The sequence below is a fragment of the Marmota marmota genome, unplaced genomic scaffold, assembly GCF_001458135.2.
Source record: "Marmota marmota marmota unplaced genomic scaffold, marMar, whole genome shotgun sequence".
Lineage (NCBI taxonomy): Eukaryota > Metazoa > Chordata > Mammalia > Rodentia > Sciuridae > Marmota > Marmota marmota.
The window spans coordinates 3,646,866-3,674,544 of record NW_026000241.1 but is presented as its reverse complement, the minus strand read 5'-3'; the positions used below and the strand labels follow the sequence as shown (position 1 = coordinate 3,674,544).

Below are 27,679 nucleotides of genomic sequence, written 5' to 3'. Positions count from 1 at the left end.
CAAGTGCTGGGTTCCTGGGCATACTGAAGACCTCAAAGACACCTCCACGTCCTGTCCAGCACAGGGCTGTACACGGAGGGACCACATCAGAGCAGAGAGCCACAGCTCCCTATATCTGTTCATTAGCTCATTTTCCTATTCTTCCCCTTAGGGACACTGGCCTGGAAAGACAGGATATTCTTCCTGCTGATTCTCTGTTCCCAGGAGACCCATTTATAACCCAGGGAACCTAGTTTTTATTTAAAAACCTAGTTTTTAAAGTCTTAGTCCTCTCACCTCCTCCATGGACCCACTTGCCTTCCAGAGGTCCTGCCTCCTGGCACTTCATCACTGCTTTGACTGAAAGTGTTTTCTGAGTCTCACACTGATGAGCTCATCTTTGTTGGGAGTCACCCAGCTCCAAAGACTAACTTCCCCATCCCCCGAGAAGAGCTGTCCAATGGTGAGCCCTACTGGCTCACATGATCCTTACCCACCAATCAGACTAGCCCTGCTGGCTCACATGATCCTTACCCACCAATCAGACAAGGCCTGCTGGCTCACATGATCCTTACCCACCAATCAAAAAGCACCCCATGCCAACTGTCAAACCCTTCAACCATTAAACTGTCATAACTGTCAAACCACCCCCAGCTCTATAAATATGCAGAGCTGTTCTTCAATAAACGGGCATTTTCTCCGATGGCAAGCCTTGATCATTCTTTGGTTGGTTCCAAAACCTGAGAGGGGGAATGCTTTGCTGCTCGAGGGCCCTCTCTCTCAAGGCTTGCTGTCCTCGTCCACTTTTTCAAGCACTGATGCTGCTCACATAACACGGGCTCTTCAGTAGGTGAGTTTCCCTATCGGGTATCCAATTTCAGACAGGCTATATGCCAGGGCTTTGACCATGATCATCCGGCAAACCTCTGACACCCAATCTGGAGGAGAAAACACACCCCACCATGACCTTCATGGTCACGGTGGATTCTCTGGAGCCCAGTTATAATCCCAACTGGGATTATAATACTCAAGATGGCATACAGATTAGGGACCGATTCTCTGCATGTATTATTGCTGGGCTCAAAACAGTGGCACGTAAGGCTGTCAATTTCCAAAAATTATAAGAGACCCCCATTGGAATTTTTGGATCGGCTTATGAAAGCCCTTCAGCAGTAACCTAGATCAAAGAACCCCAGATGGCTGTCATGTCCTTATGATACATTTCCTCTCGCAGAGCTACCCCAACATCTGGGCCAAACTAAAAAAGCTCGAACAGGGCCCTGCCACCCCCCAGACTGAGAAATTTTAGATGCTCACCCAGGCCCTGAAAGGTGCTTCCTTGGGTCAACGCCCATCACCGAACCCCCCACCCCCACCCCGGGTGCCTGCTTCAAGTGTGGCAAGGAGGGACATTGGGCCAGGGCATGCCCTGCACCACGCACTTCGCGTACTCCATGCCCTAAATGTCAACAACAAGGTCATTGGGGCTCTGACTGTCCTAGATCCCATAGGAGGCCTATGGCCAGGGAACCCTCCGACCTTCTGGGCATGGCAATCGATTGGTGGTGCCTTGGGTCCTTGTCTCCAGCCATAACAATCAATAGACCAGAACCCAGGGTGCAGATTCAGGTGGATGGATGCAAGGTTGAGTTTCTCCTTTGACACCAGGGCTACCTTCTCAGTCCTGACAGAATTCTGGAGGCAAACAGTGCCATCCACCTCTCCTATTGTCGGGGTAGGAAAAAAGACCATCTATCCAAGAAAGACTCCCCTATTACTCTGTTCAATAGAAAACTTCCCATTCTCTCAGACGTTCCTAGTTATGCCCCAATGTCCAGTTCCTTTGCTCGGCCAAGACATTCTCTCTAAATTCAATACAACAATCAACATACGGGCTCCTGACATCAGTCAGGCCCCAGAATTGGCCTGTTCATCTTTTCTTGTCCTTTTGGCAGAAGACTGGCCATTCTGCTCCACTTGTGAGGCTGACATGAAATACCATACTAACCTGGTTGACCCGATTGTATGGGATACCCACACCCCCTCCACCGTTTCCTGCCCACCAGTTAACATTCATTTCAAAGATCCTAACACCTTCTCCAATCAGGCTCAATACCCCCTGTTCACAAAAGCTCTTCTGGGCCTACAACATATTATTCAGGAACTTCTTAGCAAGGGGTACCTCTATCCTGCTCATTCCCCTTACAATACTCCCATACTAGCGGTAGAAAAGCCCAACAGGTCCTATTGCTTAGTTCAGGACCTACGACTCATCAACACCTCCATTAGGCCCATACATCTTTTGGTTCCCAACCCATACACTCTGCTGTCTCAGATCCCCCACACTGCGACCCTTTTCTCGGTCATAGATTTAAAGGATATCTTTTTGCCTTTAACCTGGACTGTCCTTCCTCAGGGATTTCGAGATAGTCCACACCTCTTTGGACAAACCTTGGCCTTCAACCTCCAATCTTTTCACCCCCAGTGCCCCGAATCCACCCTCTTGCAATATGTTGATTATCGTCTGGCAAATCTCTTTGCCCACCTGCGGGGAGGAAAGCACCCACCACAGCCTTTAAGGTTACGGTGGCCCTCAGGGACTCCTTCTTTGGGCAAATTCGAAAGTCTTAGTCCTCTCACCTTAAGGCTAGAGAAACACTTACCCTCCCCTTCCTCTCCCCTCTTTCTGGCATTGGGAGTATCCAGCCTTTCCAGGAGGGGTCCCGAAAAGCCTTGGCCAAGGTCACCAACTGCTCCAGCTCTGGCCAGGACGAGAGCTTTGACTGTCAGGATTTGGTGACGACCAATCTCTGCAGCTAGAACCTGCCACTTAGGCACTCCTGATTTTTTAGCTCTAACGGGGACACCACTTTTGCCAATAAATCAGTTTCCTCCTTCTCTGTGTCCTCTTCCCTCCTCCTTACATGGGTAATGTGTCCTCTCTGCCAGTCGACTCTTCCCTACAATGCCTCTTGGATCAAATATAGCACCCAGGCTTGGCCCACTTATCCCTTAGACAACCAAAGCAGATGGCCCCTTTTTGGGTCCCTGGATCCCTCCATTCTAAGGGATCTCTTCCAGGCTTTCTTCTTGCTCCAATCCAATCCTGCTCTCTGCACCTCTTGCAAACAAATTCTTCCTTCCCATCCAAAAGGCGCTCAACAGATGACACGGCTCTCCTACTTAATTTTTTGGGCTTAAAGAGATATCAGTCCTCTCCACAAAAGGCCTAAATAGCATCTATCTAGGGTTCTCTATCTCTCAAGGGAAAAAGGCCATTACAGGAGACAGAAAACAGCTTATTGTGTCTATACCTACACAAAAGACCAAAGATGACTCTCCTTCTTGTGTTTGGCTCTGTACTTCAGGGCCTGGGTTACTTTTGAATTTCTCCCTCCTTGCCCAGCTGCTATATAATCTGGCCAAGAGCCCCCAAAATGAACCCCTACTCTCAGCGGTAGGGAAGCTCTTTAAAAAGGCCCTCCTCTGGGCATCCGCCCTGCATCTCTCCAACCTCTCCTGACCCTTCACACTCTATGTGAAAACAGGGACAAAGTCAGGGTGTTCTGGGTCAGGAATGTGGCCCCACATTTGCACTAGTGGCCTACCTACCCAAACAGTTCAACTCACCATCAGGGGCTGGCCCCCATGCCTCAGAGCCCTAGCAGCGGCCCATGACCTCCAGAAAGAAGCACACAAGCTTACCTTTGGCTCCCCACTAACCATCTCAACTCATCACCATCTAAAGGATTTCCTCACTTACAAGGGACTACAGTCAATTCCTCCTTCCAGGGTTCTATCGCTCTTTATCTCCCCTTGAAAATCCCTCCATCTCTTTTCATCCCTGCTTTCCATTAAACCCTGCCTCCCTCCTCCCATCTTCTCCCTCACAAGATCCCGTCCACAAATTCCTGGAGGTATTAGAGATGACTTTACCTGCTCTACCACAATTTCTGAGGGAATCCTGCCCTCTTCGGACCTCCCCTGGTTCTCAGATGGTAGCTCCTTTATACACGAAGGGGTTAAAGTGGCGGAGTATGCTGTCATTTCCCTCTCATCCTTCATAGAAGAAAAACGTCTCCCACCCAATACCACCAACCAACAAGCTGAACTCATAGCTGCCACAGGGGCATGTGAGCTAGCAGAGGGAAAAACCCTCTCCCTAAAGAAAGGGGGCTATTGACCACCAGAGGGACGGCAGTCATTAATTCCACACTTATTTATGACCTACTACAAGCCTCCAGGCTGCCTTCCCAACTGGGAATAATCCATTGCAAGGCCCACCAAACTGACTCCTCCCTTACTACTATGGGGAATTCCAAGGCCGATTAAGTGTCTTGATCAGCCACCCTACAGAGCTTTAACCTCCTCTCTGCTACTCTTCATTACCACCAGGGATCAGCCCAAAGATCTCCAACAACTCTTCCTGTTTCTTCACTCTCTATTCCATTCTAGTCCACAGAGTCTCACTACTTTCCTTCACTCCTTTGTCACCCTTTCCCCACATGATAAGACCCTCCTACAACAGATCACTTCTGCTTGTCAGATCTGCCAGAGAACCAATACCAATACTCCATTAAAAGCTAAACCTTTCCCTTCTCATCAGGCCCACGGTCATACCCCAGCTGCAGACTGGCAGATTGATATCACCAACATGCCCCGAGTAAAAAACAAGCCTTTCCCACTTCTAACAAGCAGGGCCCTATGGTAGTTGACTCACATAATCCCACATTTCGGTATGCCCACTTCTACCCAATCAGACAATGGCCCAGAATTCACCTCACAGATAACTCAGGGACTGGCTCAAACACTATCACTCCCTTGGCATTTCCATTGCCCTTACCGCCCCCAGGCTTCTGGAAAGGTTGAAAGGACCAATTGGTCCCTTAAAGAGACCCTCACCAAGTTCACCATGGAATTAAACCTGGACTGGGTAAAGGTGCTCCCCTTGGCTTTATTGCACATTAGGGCCTTACCAAAGAAGCCTTCTAATATCTCACCTTTCAAAGTCATGTATGGCCGTCCCCTCGTTCCTCACGGACTGCCTACAGAACCCCTACCCATCTCCCAAACCTATGCCCTGCCCCTCCTCTTCCGTCTATGCTCTGAACACTGGTGCTATCAAGACTGGCTCCTTCCTGAGCCCAGTCTCTTTCAAAACCCTACCTCCTTAACACCTGGTCAACTTGTTTACTATTGCCCACCAGGGGAAAATCCCCGCTCTATAACCAAAATGGGAGGGTCCTGCTCAGGTGACTATGTGCACTCATTTGGTGGCCAAACTCAAGCTAATAACCAACTTACCCCATGGATTCACATCTCCAGGCTTAAGCCTGGCACTATTACACCTTCATCAGAAGAGCCAATGATCGTCACCTGTCATTAGGTACTCTTGTCATCCCTCCCCACAAGATCCCTCAAGCTCTGCCTCTCCCATGTCTCCGTTCTTAGCCCAATCAATACCTGAGGATGTTCCATAAATGGGTTCTCCTAATGCTCCCTTTCTTTTCTGGCCCCTCTTGGGTCCTCTCTTCACCCTATATCTGGAGATTCAAAGCAAGTGACCCTAAGGGCCCCCTCCAGCCAGACCCCCTTCTCTTCCTTACAGAACCCCTACTTAATTGGATCTGGCCAGTAGTGGGACCATTGTGTGTTGTCCTTCTGACAAACCACTTAGGTGTCCAGAGCATGGTGACCCCTGAATAAGTGTGATCATAAGAGAGCATTTTACCTGTTGCTTTTGGGTGTAAGGAGGAACATGTGTGCTTTGTTTACCTTCCCAGTTTCATAAGAATTTCAAGTATCAGTATTTAAAGTTGACGTGTTTCACATAAAACCTGGAGAGATCTACTGCTCTCAAAGGGAAATATGGTAACAATGGGCCACCATCCACCCTTGGCCACCTTTGAGAAAGGCAAAGAGAGAAGCAAGCTGGTACACCCAGTTAGGAGAAAGTTTGAAGAGCAGCCTTAATAGAGAGGGGAGGGAGCAAGACTGGACTAGTAATGAAGAGTGGAATTGAGGGTGTTACGTGCAGGACAGGCTGGTCTGCAGGTCATGCCAAACAAAGTTAGCTGCAGGATGACCTGGCTTCTCAAACCCTCTGTCTGGTTCTTTATCACCTGTTTGCTTCAAGCCCAAATGCCCAAGCCCCTGCTCAAGGCTGATCACTTAACCCCCCTTGTGCCAACAAGGCAGCTTGCAGACCCTGAGACCCCATTAGATTTGTGCTATAAAAACTCCCTGTGTCTGTTCCTTCCCTTTATCATAAAGTTCATTCAGACTCAGGTGGGTCAAAAATTTCTAATCAAGCTTTTATCCAGCTTCTCCTCAGGAACTACCAACTCCTGGCTACTGATGATACCTCCAGTGGAGACCTATGCCGAATGGACTGACATCACCATGGATCTGTGGTGGCAAGGAACCTTGTTGATACCAGTCTTGTCTGCCCTCCTGTTGGGGCTCCTTACTTCCCTCCTCCCATGCGGCCCCATCTCAGCAGGAAGCAGCCAGAATGAGTCAACGCCCACTCTCATTTAATAACCAAGAGGGGGGGAATGTTGGGAGTTGCCAAAGACTAACTTCCCCATCCCCCAAGAAGAGCCATCCAATGGTGAGCCGTGGTGGCTCACATGATCATGCTGTCCAATGATGAGCCCTGCTGGCTCACATGATCCTGCCATCCAATGGTAAGCCCTGCTGGCACACATGATCCTGCCATCCAATGGTGAGCCCTGCTGGCTCACATGATCCTGCTGCCCAATGGTGAGCCCTGCTGGCTCGCATGATCCTTACCCACCAATCAGACTAGCCCTGCTGGCTCACATGATCCTTACACACCAATCAAAAAGCACTCCATGCCAACTGTCAAACCCTTCAACCATTAAACTGTCATAACTGTTAAACCACCCCCAGCTCTACAAATATGCAGAGCTGTTCCTCAATAAATGGGCATTTTCTCTGAAGGCAAGCCTTGATTGTTCTTTCATCACCTCTGATCATTCTTGTACTCTTTAACACACGAGCTTTTGGGAAATACCTCATATCTAAACCATAACAGTCAGTATTCATTCAAAAGAATGAAGTATCTCAAACAAATATCTCCATTTCTACATTTGGTACATTATTCAAAATAGCCAAGACCTGGAATCCACCTAAGTACCCATCAACAGATGAATGGATAAAGAAAATGCAGCACATATACATATTGGAACAGGATTCATCCATAAAAATAAATGAAGTCCTGTTCTAACAAAATGGATGGAACTAAAGGTCATAATGTTAAGAGAAATTAGCAGATAGAAAGACAAGTGCCACATGACCTCTCTCCTGTGTGAAATATAAAAATTTTAATTTCATCAAACTGAAGATTCAAATATGAGGGATGAGTTGGTTTAGGGGAGAGAAAGTTGGGAAAATGTTGGCAAAAGAATACATATTTCCATCAGATAAAGAGGAATAAATTCATGAGCTCTACTGTACAACATGGTCAATACAGTTAATAATATACTGAATCTTCAAAAGTACCAAGAGTAGATATTAAGCTTATTAAGTAGATATTAAGACTGTCCTTCTGCATCATAAATTATAAATCCATAATGTATATGATGATAAGCTATATTTAGTCATTCATATGTACCTATATATGATATGTACATAGGAATGTGCGCATATAGACATATATATTTGAAATGTACATATATACTCAGAACATTATGGTTTATGCTATAAATGAATGCCACTTTATCTGTCAATTTAAAAAGGTAGTCCACCAATCAAGTCTGGGAGCCTCAAGATCAACTGGGTATTAGTTTCAAATGCACAATCTATGGGCCACACTGACCTCCCTGATCATAATCTACATTCAAACAAATCCCCAAGTGATTCATATTTGCATTGACTTTGGAAAACTTCTGGTCTAGAAAGGATGTTTCTCAACTCCCCATGTTGACCTCTGTGTGAGGGAACCCTGTGGTGTGGCCTCTTGTGCACTGAGGAATGATGAGTGTGACATCCCTGGCTTCAGCCCACAGCCAAGACCCAAAGTAGTGGTTAGGGCTGGACAGTCCTTCTGCAGAAAATGTGAAAGTGATGACTAACTGTAAAATATAAAACAAGGTCTCCATGGGGCAGAATCAGAGAAGAAAATAGTTTATTTTTCCAGTGACACCAAAAAGTTTATGAATTATATTCTGTGAATTTGCACCAGGAAAGTGAGAAGCAAACTAATTTGATGCACCAAGAAATATCAATTTTATAGATTTTCCCAAGAGTGGAACATAGTAAAATAACTGAAAAGAGTCTGAAAATCCTTACTGTGCCTAGTTGGAGCCATCTTGAGTGGGTCAGTGATGGTGTCCGTGAGTCCAGCACAGCACAGGCAGGTGGACTCAGGCTCTGAACTAGCTGCCTGGGTCCTTGAGGACATCCCCTGCACCACAACCATCACTGTCTCCCAGGAGCGATTCAATGCTGGACTCACTTCCTGTGCCAGGAAACCCTTGTGATGTCACAGTGACTTGAGCCAATGAGGAGCAAGGTGATGGTCACAATGGCTGCTATCTGTAGAGCATCTGCTCTGGGCAGGTCATTTCCTGTGAGCTTTAACCTTAGTTCACACAGAAACTGAAGAAGGGGGAATCTACCAAGTATGTCTATAAGGAGCCTAGGTTTGTAAGTTTGATTTCCTGTCACAAGTGAAGCCTTCAAGAGGCTAGTGTCAACTTATTTAGGCAGAAGCCAAGCGACAGAGTCCAGCCTCTGACCACCTAAAATCAAAACTGAGGTAATGGAGGCCTTCATGGTGGAGAAGGCCTTGGAATGCCTGCACTTGACTCTAACACTGGTCCACAGCCTCAGTGCTAATTAATGGAACCATCATGTGAGCCCGCAGTCCCACCACTGGAAATGGTCATCCAAGAAAATGAAGGTGGCCTCTCAGAGACTTCTGCACTTCCATATAACTTCAGCATTGATCAGAGTAAGCAGATATGAATCCACTTAGTTGTCTATTCATGGATGGATGGATAAAGAAAACACCATATGTATACTAAGGGGAGTATGGTTCAACCATAAAAATGTAAGAAATCCTGTCAATTGTGACAACACAGATGGAAATGGAAATCCCTAAATAAGTGAAATTAGAGAGACAGAAAGACAAATGCCACATATGGAATCTCACATGTGGAATCTAAAAACACTGATTTCATGGAAATAAAAAGAGTGAAATGGTGATCACCAGGGACTGATGTGGTTTGTGTGGCTGTGGGGAGAGAAGTTGGTCAAAGGATCTGAGGTTTAGCTAGACAGGAGGAAGAGTTCAGAGTTCTACAACTTGGTGACTCTAGTTACAGAATCTTTAACAATACTGAGTGGATATTCAGTGTGTCACCACAAAATATAACAATTATGTGAAATGATGCACCTCACAATTAGCTGGATTCAGTCATTCCACAATGCATGTGTTCTTGAAAATGTTCTGCCATAGGCCATAAACACAATTTTCCTGTGTATTTAATAAGAGTTATCCATCACCAACTGGCAGCCTCAATGCCAACTGGGAGCTCTTAGACAAACACAGTCTCACCTCACTGACATGCCAAATCACAATCTGCATTTCAACCAGATCCCCAAGTGATTCATATTCACATTGAAGTTGGAAAGATTCTGGTCAGAAAAGTGTGTCTCAAATTCCCCACCATTGACATTTGAGCTAAACAACCCCTTGGTGTGTGGGGTCCTGTGCTTTGCTGGATACTGAGGAGCATCCTTGGCCTCAACCTCCTAGGCACAGTAAAAATCCCAAGTTGTAACAACCCCAAACTTCCTCAACCTTTGCCACTTGTCTCCATCATCATGCCTCATGGAAGACCAGTGCCCTGGAGCAAGAGACATGGAACGCCAGGAGGAAAGCTACTTCTTACTCAGTTCATAATTAGAGGCATATCTCTTAGCCTCTGGGCCTCATTTATACAGATGTAAAAAAATTAATCCTTGTACATCTGTAAAAATGAAATGAAGCAATCCTTGTAAGATTTTAACTTCAGTCTATGTTGCACACACTCAAGAATATCTCTAAATATATCTCTAATAATTACCTAATGTTTTATAAATGAAGGCATAAATGACCATTTTTAACTTGATATCCAAGCATGAAACTCATAAGTGCCTTGTAAAAAGCATCAGGAATCCAAGGGTTCTGGCAAATTCCCATGACTTTAACAAATGAAGACAGTTTTCTCCCTTGATGAAAAGGGAATAGCAATTTCCTAAAGATAATGGGAAATGTGCCCCCCTACAAGACCGTGCTTGGGAGATCCAAAGCCAAGTAGCTCAGACTTTTGAGGGAATTGTAGCTAAAGGTTGGGCACAAATGCTAAGAAGTTTGGACTTCTGGAATGTGGAGGATTTTATGGACAAAGCAAAGCAAAGCCTAGTTTTACCTAATGCTCTGATCTCCTGGGAACATAGAAGGAGCAGGAACATTTTCCTTGCTGCTCACAACAATGTCCCCCAGGGAGGTCAAGTGCTCAGGGGAAGGAGTTAGGAGAGGACTGAACCTAATGAGTAGAGACAGGGAGCTACATGTAGATGCCCTGATGTTGTCCCTCAGAGCAGGCAATCGCAGGCTGAGCAGGATGTGGTTGCTTGTTCTGGAGTCCTAAGTCTGGCTCAGGGGACAGGGCTTCCCTCTCCTGCTGTCTTGTCATGGACAAAGCTTCAGTCTCCACTCCACCATCAACTAGGCGGACTCCAGACTTCCACAGGAAGACCTTCTCAGAGACCCCATCCATGTGAGTCTCAGACCTGGTAGGTCCTGCAGGAAATGTTCAGCAAGAAAAGAAGCTGACAACATCGACCCAGCCAGCCCAGAGCTGAGAGAGCTGAGTGCTGACTCACTCATCTGCCACTGGTTAACATTTTAAAAAGAGAAACATCTCACAGACTCTCAATGCTTAGATCATTGCTGACAACATATAACGGGAACAGAGTCCAATTGGACAAGACTGGGAAAGTGTATCAAGTATTTTCCATAAAATGAGAACACATCCACGGAACTCAACAGTAGCAGGTTGGACAAAATGAGTCTCAGGGGTGGTGGGTTGTGCAGTGAGGTGAGGGCATTTCTTTCTTTAATTTCAGCCTGAAGAGTATTCAAGCCACTTCTATATTCATTACAAAGGTGAGACTAATGGGCTACTCACAAATACTGCCTTGCCCCCCTCCTTCAGGAACACACATCTCACAGCATCCTCTCTAGTGCTGGGTGGTCACTTGAGGGAAATAGTTTTTATTTGATGGGTCAAAAGAGAAAATTAAAGGGCTTTATTTTGCAGTTCTTTCCTTACTGCCCAGGGTAAGTACATTTTTTAGCTTGTTAGCCTTTTTCTTTCGATTTGCAATTGGAAATACTTTGCTTTTGTGGGAACTGGGCATCTTTATATTCTGCATTCAAAGAAAGAATTGAAAGTTATTTTCACTAAGATTGCTGCTTGCCATTGAGCTCTTTATATATGTCTTGAAATTTAGAGTGGGAACATGTGAGTTTATGAATTTCATGTAGCCAAATCTAAGAGTTGGTCACATTGCTAATCCACCCCACCACTGCTTTTTATATTTAATCTTCCTCTGCATGATCTGTAATAATCAAGTTCCTTTTTTACCATTTTCATCTAATTTCTTATCTTTTTTCCTTATTATTCCCCTTTTCCTCGGGGTGGTTCTATTTTTATGAGTAGCAACACCCTTTTACCTCTTGTGGAACATATTTTCAAGTGAAAATAGACTGTTTCTTTCTCAGAAGCCAGTGTTTCATACACAGGAGTTTCATTACGTCTACAGAGATGGCCTCTCTGCACAGTTGGAATAGGCACCTGGCCTCACGGGTTTACTGCTGGGAATAGGTGGGAAGATGCAGGTAGCACTCCTGGACCACGTGTGTGGTGGGAACTCATGAAGGGAGTGGTGGTGATGCTCTAACCATGGTGGTTACTCACTCCATCATTCTTGCCATTGTGTCCAGTGTCCTAAGAACATTTGGATCCACTTATGTTTTTATAGGTTGAAATTATAACTTGGAATATCACTTCTTTCACTCCTCCTAAAAAAGTATTTTTTATTATTTTATTTCCAAGTATTTGTCAGTCTTGAATTAGAGACTCATGATGATGGTTATTTTAGTTATTTTTTAAAATTTTTTATTCTAATTAGTTATACATGACAGCAGAATGCATTTCAATCCATAGTGCACATATAGAGCACAATTTTTCATATCTATGGTTATACACATTCATGTCTTCATATATGTACTTAGGGTAATAATGTCCATCTCATTCCACCATCTTTCCTACCCTCATGCCCCCTCCCTTCCCTCCTTCCTCTTTGCCCTATCTAGAGTTTCTCCATTCCTCCCATGCTCACTGCCCCATCACTATTATGAGTCAGTATCCACGTATCAGAGAAAACATTTAGCATTTGGTTTTGGGGGATTAGCTATCTTCACTTAGCATTATATTCTCCAAATCCATCCATTTACCTGCAAATGCCATGATTTTATTCTCTTTTAATGAAGAGTAATATTCCATTGTGTATATATACCACAGTTTCTTCATTCATTCATCTACTGAAGGGCATCTAGGTTGAATCCACAGTTTAGCTATTGTGAATTGTGCTGCTGTAAACATTGATGTGGTTGTGTCCCTGTAGTATGCTGTTTTTAAGTTCTTTGGATATAGACCAAGGAGTGAGATAGCTGGATCAAATGGTGGTTCCATTCCAAGTTTCCCAAGGAATATCCATACTGCTTTTCCATATTGGCTGCCCAAATTTGCAGTCCCACCAGCAATGTATGAGTCTGCTTTTTTCCCCACATCCTCACCAACACTTATTGTTGTATGTATTCTTAATAGCTGCCATTCTGACTGGAGTGAGTTGAAATCTTTGAGTAGTTTCTATTTGCATTTTCTAATTGCTAAATATGTTGAACATTTTTTAATATATTTGTTGATTGATTGTATATCATCTTCTGAGAAGTGTCTGTTCAGTTCCTTGTCCCATTTATTGATTGGGTTATTTGTTGTTGTTTTTTTTTTTTGGTGCTAAGATTTTTGATTTCTTTATATATCCTAGAGATTAGTGCTGTATCTGATATGTTTGTGGTAAAAATTTTCTCCATTCTGTAGGCTCTCTATCCACCTTATTGTCTCTTTTGCTGAGAAGAGCTTTTTAGTTTTAATCAATCCCATTTATTGATTCTTAAATTTAATTCTTGTGCTATCGGAGTCTTATTAAGGAATTCAGGCCCTAGCCCTAATCCAACATCATGAAGATTTGGACCTAGTTTCTCTTCTATTAAGCACAGCGTCTCTGATTTAATCCCTAGGTCCTTGCTCCACTTTGAATGTTGTGCATGGTGAGAGATAGGGCCTTAATTTCATTTTGCTGCATATTTATTTCCAGTTTTCCCAGCACCACTTGTTGAAGAGGCTATCTTTTCCCCAACGTATGTTTTGGCACCTTTGTCTAATATGAGATGGCTGTATTTGTGTGGGGTTGTCTCTGTGTCCTCTATTCTGTACAAGTCTACAAGTTTATTGTCTACAATTTTATTTTGGTACCATTTTTGTTACTATTCCTCTATAGTATAGTTTCAAGTCTGGTATAGTGATTCCACCTGCTTCACTCTTCCTGATAAGATTTATTTTAGCTATTCTGGGTCTTTTACTTTTCCAAATAAATTTCATGACTGCTTTTTCTGTTTCTATGGGGAATGCCAATGGTATTTTGATTGAAATTGCATAAAATCTGTATAGGGCTTTTAGTAGTATGGTCATTTTGACAATATTATTTCTGCCTAACCAAGAGATAGGTATATCTTTCCATCTTATAAGGTCTTCTTTAATTCCTGTCTTTAGCATTATGTAGTTTTCATTGTAGAGGTCTTTCACCTCTTTTATTAAGTTGATTCCTAAGTATTTTTTGAGGCTATTGTAAATGGAGTGATTTTTCTCATTTCTCTTTCAGAAGATTTGTCACTGATGAACAGAAATGCCTTTGATTTATGGGTGTTGATTTTATTCCTGCTACTTTTTTTAAGGAGTTCATTCCTTAAAAGAAAAAATGTCAACAAATAAGTGACCTAACATTACATCTCAAAGATCTAAAAAAAGAACAAATCAAAACCAAAAGCAGTAGAAGACAGGAAATAACTAAAATCAGAGCTGAAATCAATGAAATTGAAACAAAAGAAACAATTGAAAAAATTGACAAAACAAAAAGGTGATTCTTTGAAAAAATAAATAAAATTGATAAATAATCCTAATGAAGAGAAGGAGAGAGAAAAGTCAAACTACTAACATCTGTGATGAAAAAGGAAATATCATGATGGACACTACAGAAATACAGAAGATAATTAGAAATTATTTTGAAAATTTGAATTCCAATAATATAGAAAATATTTAAGGCATCAACAAATTTCTAGAGTCATAGGATTTGCCCAAACTCAATCAGGATGATATACACAAGTTAGACGGATCACTTTTAAGCAATGAACTAGAAGACTCCATAAGAAGCCTACCAATGAAGAAAAGCCCAGGATCAGATGGATACACAGCTGAGGTCTATATTAGTTCTATTGATGGAAGTTTTATTTTAGTTTTGTTTTATTTCAATGTACTTCTTCCTCTCCAACCTGTCCTTTGTAGACACCTGCTTCACCTCCACCACCATCCCAAAGATGCTGGTGAACATCCAGACTCAGACCAAGGCCATTACCTATGCAGGCTGCTTCATACAGATTTACCTTTTTTATATTATTTGTTGAGTAGGACAACTTCCTCCTGGGTGTGATGTCCTATGATGGCTATGTGGCCATCTGCCACCCCCTGCACTGCATTGTCATCGTGAACCACAGGATCTCTGGTGTGCTGGTGCTGGCATGCTGGGTCACAAATGTCCTGAATTCCTTACTAGAAACTTTAATGGCATTGTGGCTGTCCTTCTGCACAGACCTGGAAATCCCACACTTTGTGAACTGAATCAACTGGTCCTACTTGCCTGCTCTGACACTTTTCTTAATGACACAGTGATTAATTTTGCACCTTTGCTACTGGATGGAGGCCCCCTCATGGGTATCCATTACTATTACTCCAGAATAGTGTCTTCCATGAGTGCTATCTTATCAGCTCAGGCAAATTATAAAGCATTCTCCACATGTGTGTCTCACCTCTTCGTGGTTCCTTATTTTACAGCACCCTCCTGGGGGTGGACTTTAGTTCTGCTGTGACCCAAAACTCATGCTCTGCTGCCACAGCCTCAGTGATGTACACAGTGGTCACCCCCATGCTGAACCCCTTCAGCTACAGTCTGAGGGACAGAGACATCAAGAGAGCTCTGGAAAAAAATTTCAAGATAAAACTATAAATGGGCCCATGTTGCTGGGTCTGAAAGATTTTTTGGATCACAGAGTTCAAAGCCTCAGGGCAAAAATTTACAATACTTTCATCTGATTTTAGAAGTACAACTTGTTCCTTCTATTCATTTTCGGGAGTTTCTCTTCCTTTGATTTCAACTTCCCTATGAAAATTATAAAGCACACCCTGATAAGCTTTCTGTTCCCTCTGAGATATGAACAGTGTTCCTCTTAACCACTTGCATACTTATTCAAACTATTTTCAATCCTGGATAGAGATATTGGAAATTCATTTTCATCTCACGGGATGACATGCGTTTCTGAAAACTATTTCTTTTCCCATGATGGATCATATGGAGTAATTTTTTTAATTGATACTAAAACACACAGTCGTGCATGGTAATCCTGTGGGGGAATGCATTTGACAGTTAAGATGGCCTGTGTAATAATCCTATACTGGAGGGAATCCCACAGCATAGCTTTGCCCTTGTGGGTCCCTCATGCCTCCATGCATCCCCATCTCAGCTGCTCTTCCTGATGAGGCAGATTCCAACAGACCAGCGAGCTTCATGGCTGTGCACTGGCTTTTCTTCTCACCATTGGGATTCTTTTCTCTTGCCCAGCTTGGTGTCCACAGCCTCTACCATAATCACTGCAAAGTTTATTTTCATGTATTTGAAAATACATGTCTCCACTTGACGTCTAGATGGAAAGAAAAACTTAAAATGAAAGTTTGGTTACTTTGGCCTCAGAAACAGGACATTAAAATATGATGAGACAAACCTCTACATTACACATTGTATTGCTATGTAAAATATATCTTTTCATCTGGCAACTACAATAACGGAGGTGTGGAAGGTTGGTGTTCGTATATCAGGGGTTTGATCGTTGAGGTTAGTTGGCGTTTTCTAGGTTGCACTATTGAGTCATTGATGTGTTTCTGCTTCAAAATGTCCAGTGCTGCCTAGAAATATTAATCCTTCCATTGTTCTAAGTGAAATATTCTCCCCTTTCTGAATTTCGCCACAGCAATAGAAGTGCAATACCCGTATGCTCCATTATGTGTGTCCTGCAGGCTTAGAATGACTTCAGTCCTCAAGATCAAAGGATGGTTCACAGGGGAGCTTGATTCCTGCCCTTCATGTGATTTCTGGCCACAGGCTCTCCTATGAACATGAATGTTCTTTTCCTGAGTCAGACTCAGAAAACCCCAACAGGTAGTCCCATTGGGTAACAAATAAAAACTTATTACACCATTTGCATTGAGGACTGCTTGTTCTACAGCAATAGCTAGGCCTTGCAATAACTAAAGAGAACAGAGCTGAGGGTAATTGTAATAAAGTGCCAGTTTGTTTCTTTGGTATTTGTTCTGATTTTAAAGACAATATTCACAGTTGGATATAAAAGGTGGGTAAAGTAGTCACAGGTTGCAAAGATGAGAGCTTGGATACCTGTGGGGGACTGTCCTTCTGTCCATCACATCCCCCACTTACCCAGCAGCTCTGACCTAGAGAAGCTCATGCCAACACACACACACACACACAGAGACACACTCACTCACTAACATGCTTCTCACCTTGCCTACTTGCTTGAATGGGGAACCCAGCAAACTTCTGTGAAGAGGCAGATAGTCAATGTCTTGGGCTTCACAGGCCACATGGTCTCTTATAGTGACTCAGCTCTGCCATGAGGGTGGCAGTCATCATAGATACCAAAGGAGCAGGTGTGGTTGTCTCCCAACAAAACTTTACTTATGGAGAACAAAATTTGAGCTTGATGCAAAACCACAGTAAGATGCACTTCACAACCCAGAATGAACATAGACAGGCAAAGACTGCAGAATCCCCCTTTGAGGAGGAATCCAGAAATGCTGGTGTCTGGGGAGAGAGAGGAGATTAATGGTTACCTGGGCTGGACAGGGAAGAGGAAGGGTAGTGAAGGTCATCAACAGGCACAAAGTCACAGTTAGGAGGAATGCGTTCTGGTGTTCTGTTGCATACTAGAGTGACTAATGCTAATCAGAAAGTAATTTTTTAAATCTAGAATATTTTGGATAATCTCAGCACAAAGAAGTGATATATGTTTAAAGTGATGCATGTGTCAATTACCCTAAAATTATCATTACACATTAATTTTTTATATTTATTTTTTAGTTTTTGGCAGACACAACATCTTTGCTTGCATGTGGTGCTGAGGATCAAACCCAGGCGGCACACATTCCAGGTGAGCGTGCTACTGCTTGAGCCACATCCCCAGCCCGATCATTACACATTATTGACAATAGGTGTCATTAAGTAAAATTAAAAGTAACATTTTTTAAAAAGAAAATAAAAATATTGGTGAGGATGGGGAGAAATTTGAATCCTCATACATTACTGCTAGGAATGGAAAATGGTCCAGCCAGTGTGGAAAACAGTTTGGCAGTTGCTCAGAAGGTTAAACATAGAATTATCACATCACACAGCAACTCCACCGAATCTGTGTGCACCCCAAACAATAGAAAACTGGGACTCAAATAGATGCTTGTACAACGATGTTCATAGCACATATTTAGTGCTGAGTTGCTGAGGCTGGCTTTATACTTGCAATCCTCCTGCCTCAGACTCCTGAGCCACTGGGGCAAATTGAAATTTATATGTTCTTAACTGAAAAAGAAAAATGAATGGCAAATAAATACACAGCAATCAAGGAAACTGAAATTAATTTTTTAAAAAGGAGCTAAAATTTCAAGCATTAGTTTAGGAAATATCTACCAAATTGATTATATTCAATAGTTGTTAGACCAGGGGTGAAATGGATATTCCTATATGGTAGGTACTAGAGTAAACTTACATAGACATTTTATTCAGAAATTTGGTACCTGTTATGAAAATTTAATCTGGATATACCTAAGGCCCAGCAATCACACCTCTTTTAATCTATGTCACATTAAACAATCCCATGTTCACAGAAAGCTATTTATAAGGTTTACTGCAGTATATTTGCAAGAGTGAAAAATTTCACTACATATAAGCAACCATCAATAAAGAATAGCAAAATGAATAAGGTATATGGATATAAATTTTAAAAACAGGATACACCTGTGCATGATATAGCTCTTATACAGATATTGAAAAGATCTCCACTATTGCCCCCCTCCCCGCTATAGGGCATAAATGCATTCTACTGTTATGTATAACTAATTAAAACAAATAAAAAATTAATTTTAAAAACCTCCAATACACGAAGTTGAATGGGAAAAGCAAGTTGAAATATAATCCATATGGTATTATCAAGTTAATACTTACAGTATAATATTGTATCTTTCTATAAGTGCAAGGTTAAGAGCCTGAGTTTAGGAACAATGATTTTAAAACATAACAGCCCCCATTGGTAACATGAGATTTTTTTTCAATAGTACATATAATTATTAATATTATTTCATTGTTACAAGAGTTGGCTTAGGGCTTATAAGGGAGAGCACACATCATATTCATAATAGATGAGACTTCTGCCTAGCAAACTCAAATTGGGCCAGGAAGCAATACAGAATTTGGTGTAACCTGGGGATGGGGACATTCAAACTTACAATGTAGGGATTTGTCATTATATTCCCCATGGCACACTAGTACACTTAACAATAAAGACTGCAAAGAATAAGAAGTCTACCAGGTATTTGAAAGAATAGTTTAATTTCTCACAGCAATTACCCATTTTTCTTTCAGTGTGATTATGAAAGATAAATAGAGAAGAATACTGCTAAAATTTATAAGGAACAATAGTAGTGTGGGGACCAGGTGGCTCTGTGGGACCTGCCTTCTCAGACTTTCTAAGTGTGAGTGTTGGGAATGCCAAGTCTTGTCTCAGGTTCGGGACACGGTGCTTTGGTGGAAGGGAAATGGTAAGATATGAGCTTACATAGACTCTGTCTCTCCCTGCCCTGGAGGAGAGTTCCATGTTGGGCTGTTTGACTTCTCCTATCCCCATCTACTGAAGCCCTGAGTTCTATATTTAATCATGAGCCTTGTTTTCATGTAAATTACACAAGTAAGTCTAGGGATAGTAATAAATAGATAAGTCTATTCATTCTGAACCAAGGTCCTTATGGGACAAGAAGACCAGGAGAATGATCCTTCATGCTTGAGCTTCTAATACACAGTGTCCTACCTTCCTGTCTCAGAAGATGTGAGTCACCCCCAAGGAGATCTTCAGCATGATTATTACCCAAACTAAGCAAATATTTGGAAACAAACCTCTGAGTTCTTAGAAATTCACCAGGGAACTGATCAGAGGAAGAAAGCATCCAGACCGTGATTTCCTCGCTGTGGTCAACTTCATCACGAGTCATATTTAAACTGGAAGCATTCTTAACTCCAACCAGAACCAAAAGTCCTCCATCACTGGGCTGGCTGGTCTCGGCACCATGAGAAGTGGATGTCTAAGACTGCTCCACGGTAAGTGGAATAGTGACCATGTGACAGGCAAGAAAGGGAGCTAGGAGCCACCAGCAAGTCCTTTCTTCATTTTTGACTGGTTTTCTCACTGTCCCTGTAAAGGAGAGCAGGGAGGGTATTTTTAAAAGATATCAGCTCTTTTTTAAAAAATTAAATTCTTAAAGGAGAAATTTATTCCTAGAAAGATACTCTTAGTGAAAACTTTGGGATTAGCAGGGATTTGTCATTATATTCCCCACGTGCAGCAGGGTTCTCCAGATAAATAAGACCAATAGGGCACTATACAGAAAGAGGGAAGGATGATTGTTATAAGGATATGGTCGTGCAGTTGTACAGGCTGAGAAGTGCAGACTCTACTGGGTATGTGGCAGGAGGAGACCAGGGAAGAGGTCAAGGAATGGAGACTAGGAAAGAGGTACAGAATCCAGACTAGGAAGAATTGGCAAAATGGAGAACAAGAAAAGGGGTCGAATGATGGAGACTCAGAAAAGAGATGGCAGGATACAGAACCAAAAAGAGATGACAAGATGGACCAAGAAAGAGGTGGCAGGATGGAGGCCCAGGGAAGAGGTGACAGGATGGAGACCCAGGGAGGAAGTGGCAGGATGGAGACAAGGAAAGAGATAGCAGGATGAAGGTCTAGGGAATAGGGGTCAGGATGGAGACACGGGGAAGAGGTAGCAGGATGGAGACCAAGGAAGAGATGACAAATTGGAGACCCAGAGAAGAGGTGGCATAATGGAGGCCAGGGAGGAGGTGGCAGGATGGAGACCAGAGAAGAGGTGGCAGGATGGGGACCAGGGAGGAGGTGGCAGGATGGAGACCAGAGAAGAGGTGGCATAATGGAGACCAGGGAGGAGGTGGCAGGATGGAGACCAGAGAAGAGGTGGCAGGATGGAGACCAGGGAGGAGGTGGCAGGATGGGGACCAGGGAGGAGCTGATGTTCCATCTCAGGTCCAGAAGCAGTCTGGGCCAGAACTCCGTCCTCCTCAGGGGGCCAGTCTTGGTCTCTTAGGGCCTCCATGGGTTAGATGACCCCACACAGGAGAGGGGATTCTGCTTTCCTTGCAGTCTTCACATTCAATGGGGTCTCCTCTGATGAAGGCCTCATGGCAATGTTTAGAGCCTGACCAGCTGTCCAGGCAGCACATTAGATAAACTGACCAAGAAGGAACCACCAATACCCCTAGACTTTATTTTAGGGATTGAGAACCAGACTCTCCTTGACTCCTCGCCTGTCTCTCTGTTAAAGAGCAAGAGGATCCTGTACGTAAGGCCCTGTTGACTTGAGGAGGTCCCCAGGATGTGCCCTGGGAGGGGGCAGCTGCTGAGAGGCAGGAACAGCAGGAGGAGGCCCCCAGCCTGAGCCCAGCACCTGCCCACAGCACCTTCCTGTTGGGGGGTAATAGGGCACCACGGGGTCCCAGGACAGGCCGTGGGGCTGACAGTGGTGGTGGCAGATGTGGCTCTCAGGTGCTCCAGCCACAGCTGCAGTGTAGTGTGTATCCCTGAGGAAGGGGACAGGGCCAGAGCACCTGAGAGACCAGGCAGGGGACCTGAGAGAACAGCTGGCCTTGACCCTAACTTCCTACCTAAATGTCAGTGATGGTGGTAAACACCCTGACACACTGGGGTTCGTTCCAACACAACCCTAGGACATGGGTGTCATCTTGTCCCCACTCCACAGAAAGGGAAACTGAGGCAGGCAGTGAGGCAGCCTGCCTGTGCTGCAGGGTCTGAACCAGGGCCACCAGGCTCCAGTCCCCCACCCACAGGCCAGGAGAGCCACGGCTGGAGCCCAGAGCTTGCCAGGCTCAGGCCCCTTCCCATCCCCCAAACCCTCTGGGAGATGCCACCTGGGGTCCCTCTGAGGAGTAAACCAGGTCCAAGCCCAGGAGGGTCCTCAGCCCCTGCCCTCCAGTGCATCACCTCCAGCCTCCTCTTTCTGCTGGGCCTGCTGACCCACCCCCTCTGTGTCACAGGGCTGCTGTGTGTCCTGCTGAGTCTCTCCAGAGCTGGAGCCTGGGACTTTCAGCGTGAGTGTGTGGGGAGCAGCCTGTCCACAGCCAGAGCCTGGGAGGGGCCCTGCACCCCAGCCCAGGGAGGAGAGGACTGGTCAGGGAGGCTCGGGGCATCTCACCACCTCCTGGGACCTCCTCTGGGGACCACATTGCCCCCTCCCAGCCTCTGACCAGTCTGTGCCCCCACAGCCTGTAACCCCTGGTGCCCTCCTAACTCAGAATGTGTCAACGCCACCGCCTGTCGCTGCAAGCCGGGGTTTGCCTCTTCATCTGTAGAGGTCTTCACCAACCCCCTGGTCACCTGTCATGGTAAAGAGGCTTGGGGGAGGGGCAGAGGCACATCAGAGACTGTCTAGCAGGTGTGAGTCCCTGGGCTAGTCTCCAGCTCCAGGGGAAGAAAGGAGGAGAGTCATAAGGAGGGAAATGGGATCCAAAGTGTCATTTCCCATTGTCAGTGGGGGTCATGGGTAAGGGTCAAGGGCTGAGCCTTTGACCTCAAGGCCATCATCAAAGACAGAAAAGAGAAAAGAAATAGTAAGATGGCAGAAAGAACAGGGAATTGCACAGAGAGGACCTGGGCCTCAGGAGTGGGTCTCAGCCTGCCCTTAGGTCTAGGAGGGTGACACTGAGCTTGTAGCCCACACACTACCTTGGCATTGTCCCCTGGAGACAATGTCCAATTGTCCAATTGTCCCCTGGGGGTTGGTCAGAGGACTGTGTTGAGCAGATCAGACTGTGTGGACTTCAGGAATGGCTTGGCCCAGCATAGCCTCAGCAGTGCGTCCCAGGATTCTGTTAAAAAGATACTAACTCCACATCAGACCCCAAGCTGGGGGGTCAGGTAGGGGACAGGAATCTGTTCCCTAAGAGACCACACACCTTTGGGAGGTGACCCTTGGTCCTATTATGTTGCAGACATCAACGAATGTTTGTTGCCCCGGAAAGTGTCCTGTGGATATTTTGCTGACTGCCACAATGTGCAGGGGAGCTACTACTGCACGTGCTCCCCAGGATTTGAGCTCCGTTCTGGGGCAAAAAAATTCACTAATGCCAGTGAGAACACATGTCAAGGTAAGGCCCACCCCTCACCTCCCCCCACACATGCAGTTCAGGGCACCAGAGCTGATCTGGGGACAATGCCCAGTTATAGCCTCAGCACCTGGACTGTGAGATGGGGCAGCTGTGCATGCACCCATCACCGGCATGAGAGGTGAGGAAGGGTCAGGGCACTCTGGGACCAGCTGCTTGGCCCCATCCTGACAGCTCTGCTTCTGACGATGGCCAAGGTGCTTATCAGGAAACCCTGTGGACATGTGAGATGTGACAACATCATTGTTGTTTTCTGTTAAAAAAAAAAAAGCCAGGCACCAGTGGCCTGTGCCTGTGGTCTCAGTTAGTTGGGAGGCTGAGGCAGGAGGATCACTAGAGCCCAAGAGTCCAACCCAGCCTGGGAAACAGAGAGACCCCATCCCTAGGGGGGAAAGTGGGAGAGAGAGAAAAGAAAAAGAAAACCACAGGAAGGAGCCCCTACTTCTAAAGCTACAAACAAAGGTAGAGGCTGGGGTGTGGCTCCAGGGCACAGCCCTTTGTGGCATGAGCAGGAAAGTCAAAACCAAAACCAGAGGTAGCTTTGCTCTTGGTTCACTGTGTGACTTCAGACAAGTCATCTCACCTCTCTGTGCTTCAGTGTGTCCATTTGCAGAAGGGGAGTCTTGGAATGGGCCATAGCTCAGTGGTGGAGCACTTGTCTAACAGGTGCGAGTACCTGGGTCAGTCCCCAGCTCCAGGGGAAGAAAGGGGGAGAGAGAGGGAGAGTCATAAGGTGGGAAATGAGACCCAAAGTGTCATTTCCCAGTATCAGTGGGGGTCCTGGGTAAGGGTCAAAGGCTGAGCCATCATCAAAGACACAAAAGAGAAAGGAAATAGTAAGATGTCAGAGAGACCACGGAATTGCACAGAGAGGACCTGGGCCTCAGGAGTTGGTCTCAGCCTGCCCTTAGGTCTGGGAGGGTGACACTGAGCTTGCTCTGGTCCTTGCCATGGTCTGGCCTGACACCATGATTCCCAGGAGGAGTAACTTCCACACATGAGCAGGATTTGCCTCCTTCCAGGGCAAGGTGGTTGGGCAAAGAAAGCTGCTTCCAGCATCCATGGGGCCTGGTGGAATCCAGCAATGGGTGGGCAGAAGCCAGGACGCATCCAGGGAGATGCTAGTGCCATGTACACAGAGGGAAAAGGGAAGGTACATGAATGTAGGAGGTACACAGGGCTAAACTGGGGATCAAGGGGACTCTGAGGACACAAGGTCCCTATGGGTGCACATTGTGCCATGTGTACATACCTTGGCCAGAGGATCCAGGGGGCTGTATGGAAAGACCAGGGTCCTGGGAAAGGAACAGGGGTTCTGACAGGAGGCTCCTGAGGGACCTGAGCAGCAGCAAAAAACTAACTGGGGTGACATGTTTCTGCAGCCTCACAACGTGTATCAGTACAGGGAAGGCCCGGGGCACACCAGGGCTTACACACTCCTCGAAACACACACAAGGGTGTGGGTCGCTGGGTGGCAGCACCACAGCCCAAGCAGGGCACTAATGGGAGGAAAGGGGGTGGAGCTCCGATGGTGGAGAGCACTGTTCCTGGCTTCAGCGGGAACCAACCCCTCTCTCTATGTCCCCAGATATGGACGAGTGCAGCTCCGGGCAGCATAAGTGCCACCGCTCCACCACCTGCACCAACACCGAGGGGAGTTACTCGTGCCAATGCCGCTCAGGCTGGGAGCCAATTCCTGGGAGTGTCAATGGCTTCTACAAAAAGATCTGCAAAGGTACCCAGCCCTCCCTGACCCCAGAACCTCCCCCACCCCACACACACGTGCACACCCACATGCACATGCTCATACACACCCACACACGCACATCTGCACTCCTCCTAATGAACCACTGTCCTGTCCCCGCAGTCATGCCCTTCTTCACCTGGCCTCTGCCCCCTGGAGTCCACAGCCAGGTGAGCGCCCCAGCCAGGACAGGGAGATGGGGATCCCTGGGGCAGCACCCTGTCCACCCCTTGGCCCTGAGTTTCCCACCCACCTGTGACCCCTCATCTCACCTCCCCAGAGACTCTCCCACTTCTTTGACAAAGTCAACAACCTGCACAGGGATTTAAAGTCAGCCATGGCCAAGGACACCATCCAGGTAAGGGCAGGATCCAGGGGAAGCAGGGGGAGACCTCCCACAGAAGGAGGGGGGCAGCTGTGGTCTGGGGGGAGGAGACAGGCCCAAGCACAGTGGGGTCCTGCTCTGAGCTGGCCACTCTCCCAGGGCAGGTGGAAGAGGACACTGGGAGCCACACACACTGTTGGACGCCCACGTGCACTGTCTTCCTCTTGCTCTCATCCTGGTCTTTGTCATCCTTGACAGTCACGAACCAGGGCTGACCTCTGAGGAGCAAGGGCCACCCAGGATGTCCCAAACCATGCTCTCTCTATCCCCAACTGGACAGTGTCTGGGTCTGCTCTCTGGGCTGAGTGGTCAAACTCTTTGTGTGGACCTTCTGGCCAAAGTCCACCTGCTCTGTGCCCCCATCCCTCCAGGGGCTAATGCAGGAGGTGGATGAGCTGCTGGAGACCCCTGGGGACCTGGAGACCCTGCCCCCCTCACAGAAGCACTGCGTGGCCACTCACCTGCTGACAGGCCTGGAGAGTGCCCTGAGACACCTGAGCAGGGGTCTGCCTGAGGGGACAGCAACCTTCAATTATTCTGCAGGCACACGTAAGTCCCTGGGTCTGCGCCAGCCCCTGTTCCTTGCCTCATCCTCTTCTGATCCTACTAGAGCTGAGCAACCACACTGTGTCTTTGCTCTCTGCTCATTTGCCGTCTGTTCTGAAATCAGGAAGTGTGAGTCCTCCACCTTTGTTGTTCTTTTCAGCCATGCTTTAACTACCTGGATCTCTTGCAATGCTATGTTAATTTTAAGGTGAGTTTTCCATTTAAGCAAATTATAATGTTAATGGGCTGTTGGGACATTGATAGGATGACATTGACCCTGTAGATTTCTTTGGAGAGTGTTTCCATCTTACCAATATAATGTTTCCCAATCCATGAACATGAGGTATCTTTCCCTTCATTTAGGGTCTCCTTTCAAAACCTTCAATAGTTCTCTATGTACAAATCCTGAGTTTCTTAGTGAAATTGATTCCTAATATTTGGTTACAGATTGTTGTGTCTGTGTTCATAAGCAATAAAGTCTCTTCTTGTGATGTCTTTATCTGGTTTGGGCATAGGAGTAATATTGGCCTTCAGGAATTACCAGGTGGTATCCCTCTTCTGTTATTTGAAAGAGTTTAAAAATAATTCATGTTCATTCTTCCCTATATGGTTGGTGAATTTCACAATCAAGACCATCTGATCTCAGATGTTCATTTAGGAGGTTTTTCATTTTTGCTTCAATCCCTTTACCCATGATAGGTCTCTTTAGATTTTCTACTTCTTCTTGAGTCAGTTTTAGTAGTTTCTGTGTCCCTAAGAATTTCATCTAAGTTTTCTAATTTGTTGGTGCAAAATTGCTCCTACTGTTACAATTCTTCATAACTTCAGATTTCATATACATGTGTGTATGCACTCATGTATACACAACATATAAAGATATATACACATATATATGAAATCTGAGGTTACAAAAGATTATATACATATATATGTGTCTTTATATACACTTGAATATATGTGTGATTATAGTAAATGGGAAGTTAAACAAACACATGTATATAATGTGACACATGTACATATACAATATTCACATATACACATATATATTCCTAACATAACTCTTCTTCTTCCCATGACTCATAGAACTGTCCCTAGAGGTACAGGAGCGAGGAGATGGTAATGTCACCTTGACTCTGAATCAGGCAAAGATGCAGCTGAACTGGAATCTGGCACAGGAATCTGCTCACAGAGGTAACATCTGAGATGGGGAGAAGGAGGAATGTCCACCTTACACCAGTACCATCCTGTTTGGAAGAGGCTTCAGGGTGGGAAAAGATGCCCAAAATACAGAATTAAAGACTAAAGGGTGATGTGGGTGGGAAGAGGTCACTAGAAGAGCGTCCAAAGGGGAGGTTCTGGGGAGTGATGGGGCCACATTCTGTTGTGTGCACGTGTGAATGTGGAGCAGCAAGTCCCACTATTATGTATCATTATAATACAACAATTCAAAAGGAGGAGAGGCCATCTAAGGAGGAGGCCCTAGAGGAGACCCTTAGGTTCACCCGTGGCCTCGTCCTGCAGGCCCTTCTATGGTGGGCTTGGTCTCCACCCCAGGGATGGACAAGCTGCTGGCTGAGGCTCCCCTGGTCCTGGAGCCTGAGAAGCAGGTGGCTCCCCATGGGACACACAAGGACTTGCTGCTGACAGTCTCACCTGTCCTGCTCTCAGAAGTCATCTCAGTCTTTTTGAGCAGAAAGGACACCCAGAACCTCAGCTCGCCAGTTACCTTCACCTTCTCCCACAATGTGAGTGTGGGGGTGTGGGAAGAGCCCCAGGCCCAAGCACACCTTTGTTGTCTGTCTTAACCTTGAGGTTCAGTGGGACTCCCTACAGTTGCCCCCCATCCAGGAAATTCAGCCCTTCCCAAGCCAGCCCTACGGGGTCAGTATCTCTAAGCACAAAAATACCAGCTCACACCTCTGTGCTGTTCCTACAGCTGGTGACCTCTGAGCCAAAGCGTGAAGTGCTCTGTGTCTTTTGGGACCATGGCCAGAATGGATGTGGTCACTGGGCCACTGCAGGCTGCAAAACATTGGGCACCAGAGATGGCAGCACCACCTGCCATTGTACCC

General features: G+C 45.5%; 1 protein-coding gene across 7 annotated transcripts in view; it reads left to right on the top strand.

The window, feature by feature from the left end:
• The window catches only part of LOC107145002 (adhesion G protein-coupled receptor E2-like), a 452,375-nt gene that overhangs the window by 42,620 nt on the left and 382,076 nt on the right, over positions 1-27,679 (top strand). For all 7 annotated transcript variants that reach the window (XM_048795128.1, XM_048795127.1, XM_048795126.1 and 4 more), the window contains one exon: positions 25,433-25,610. In XM_048795128.1, the coding sequence (XP_048651085.1) occupies positions 25,433-25,610 (178 nt within the window). The remainder of the gene's footprint in view (positions 1-25,432; positions 25,611-27,679) is intronic.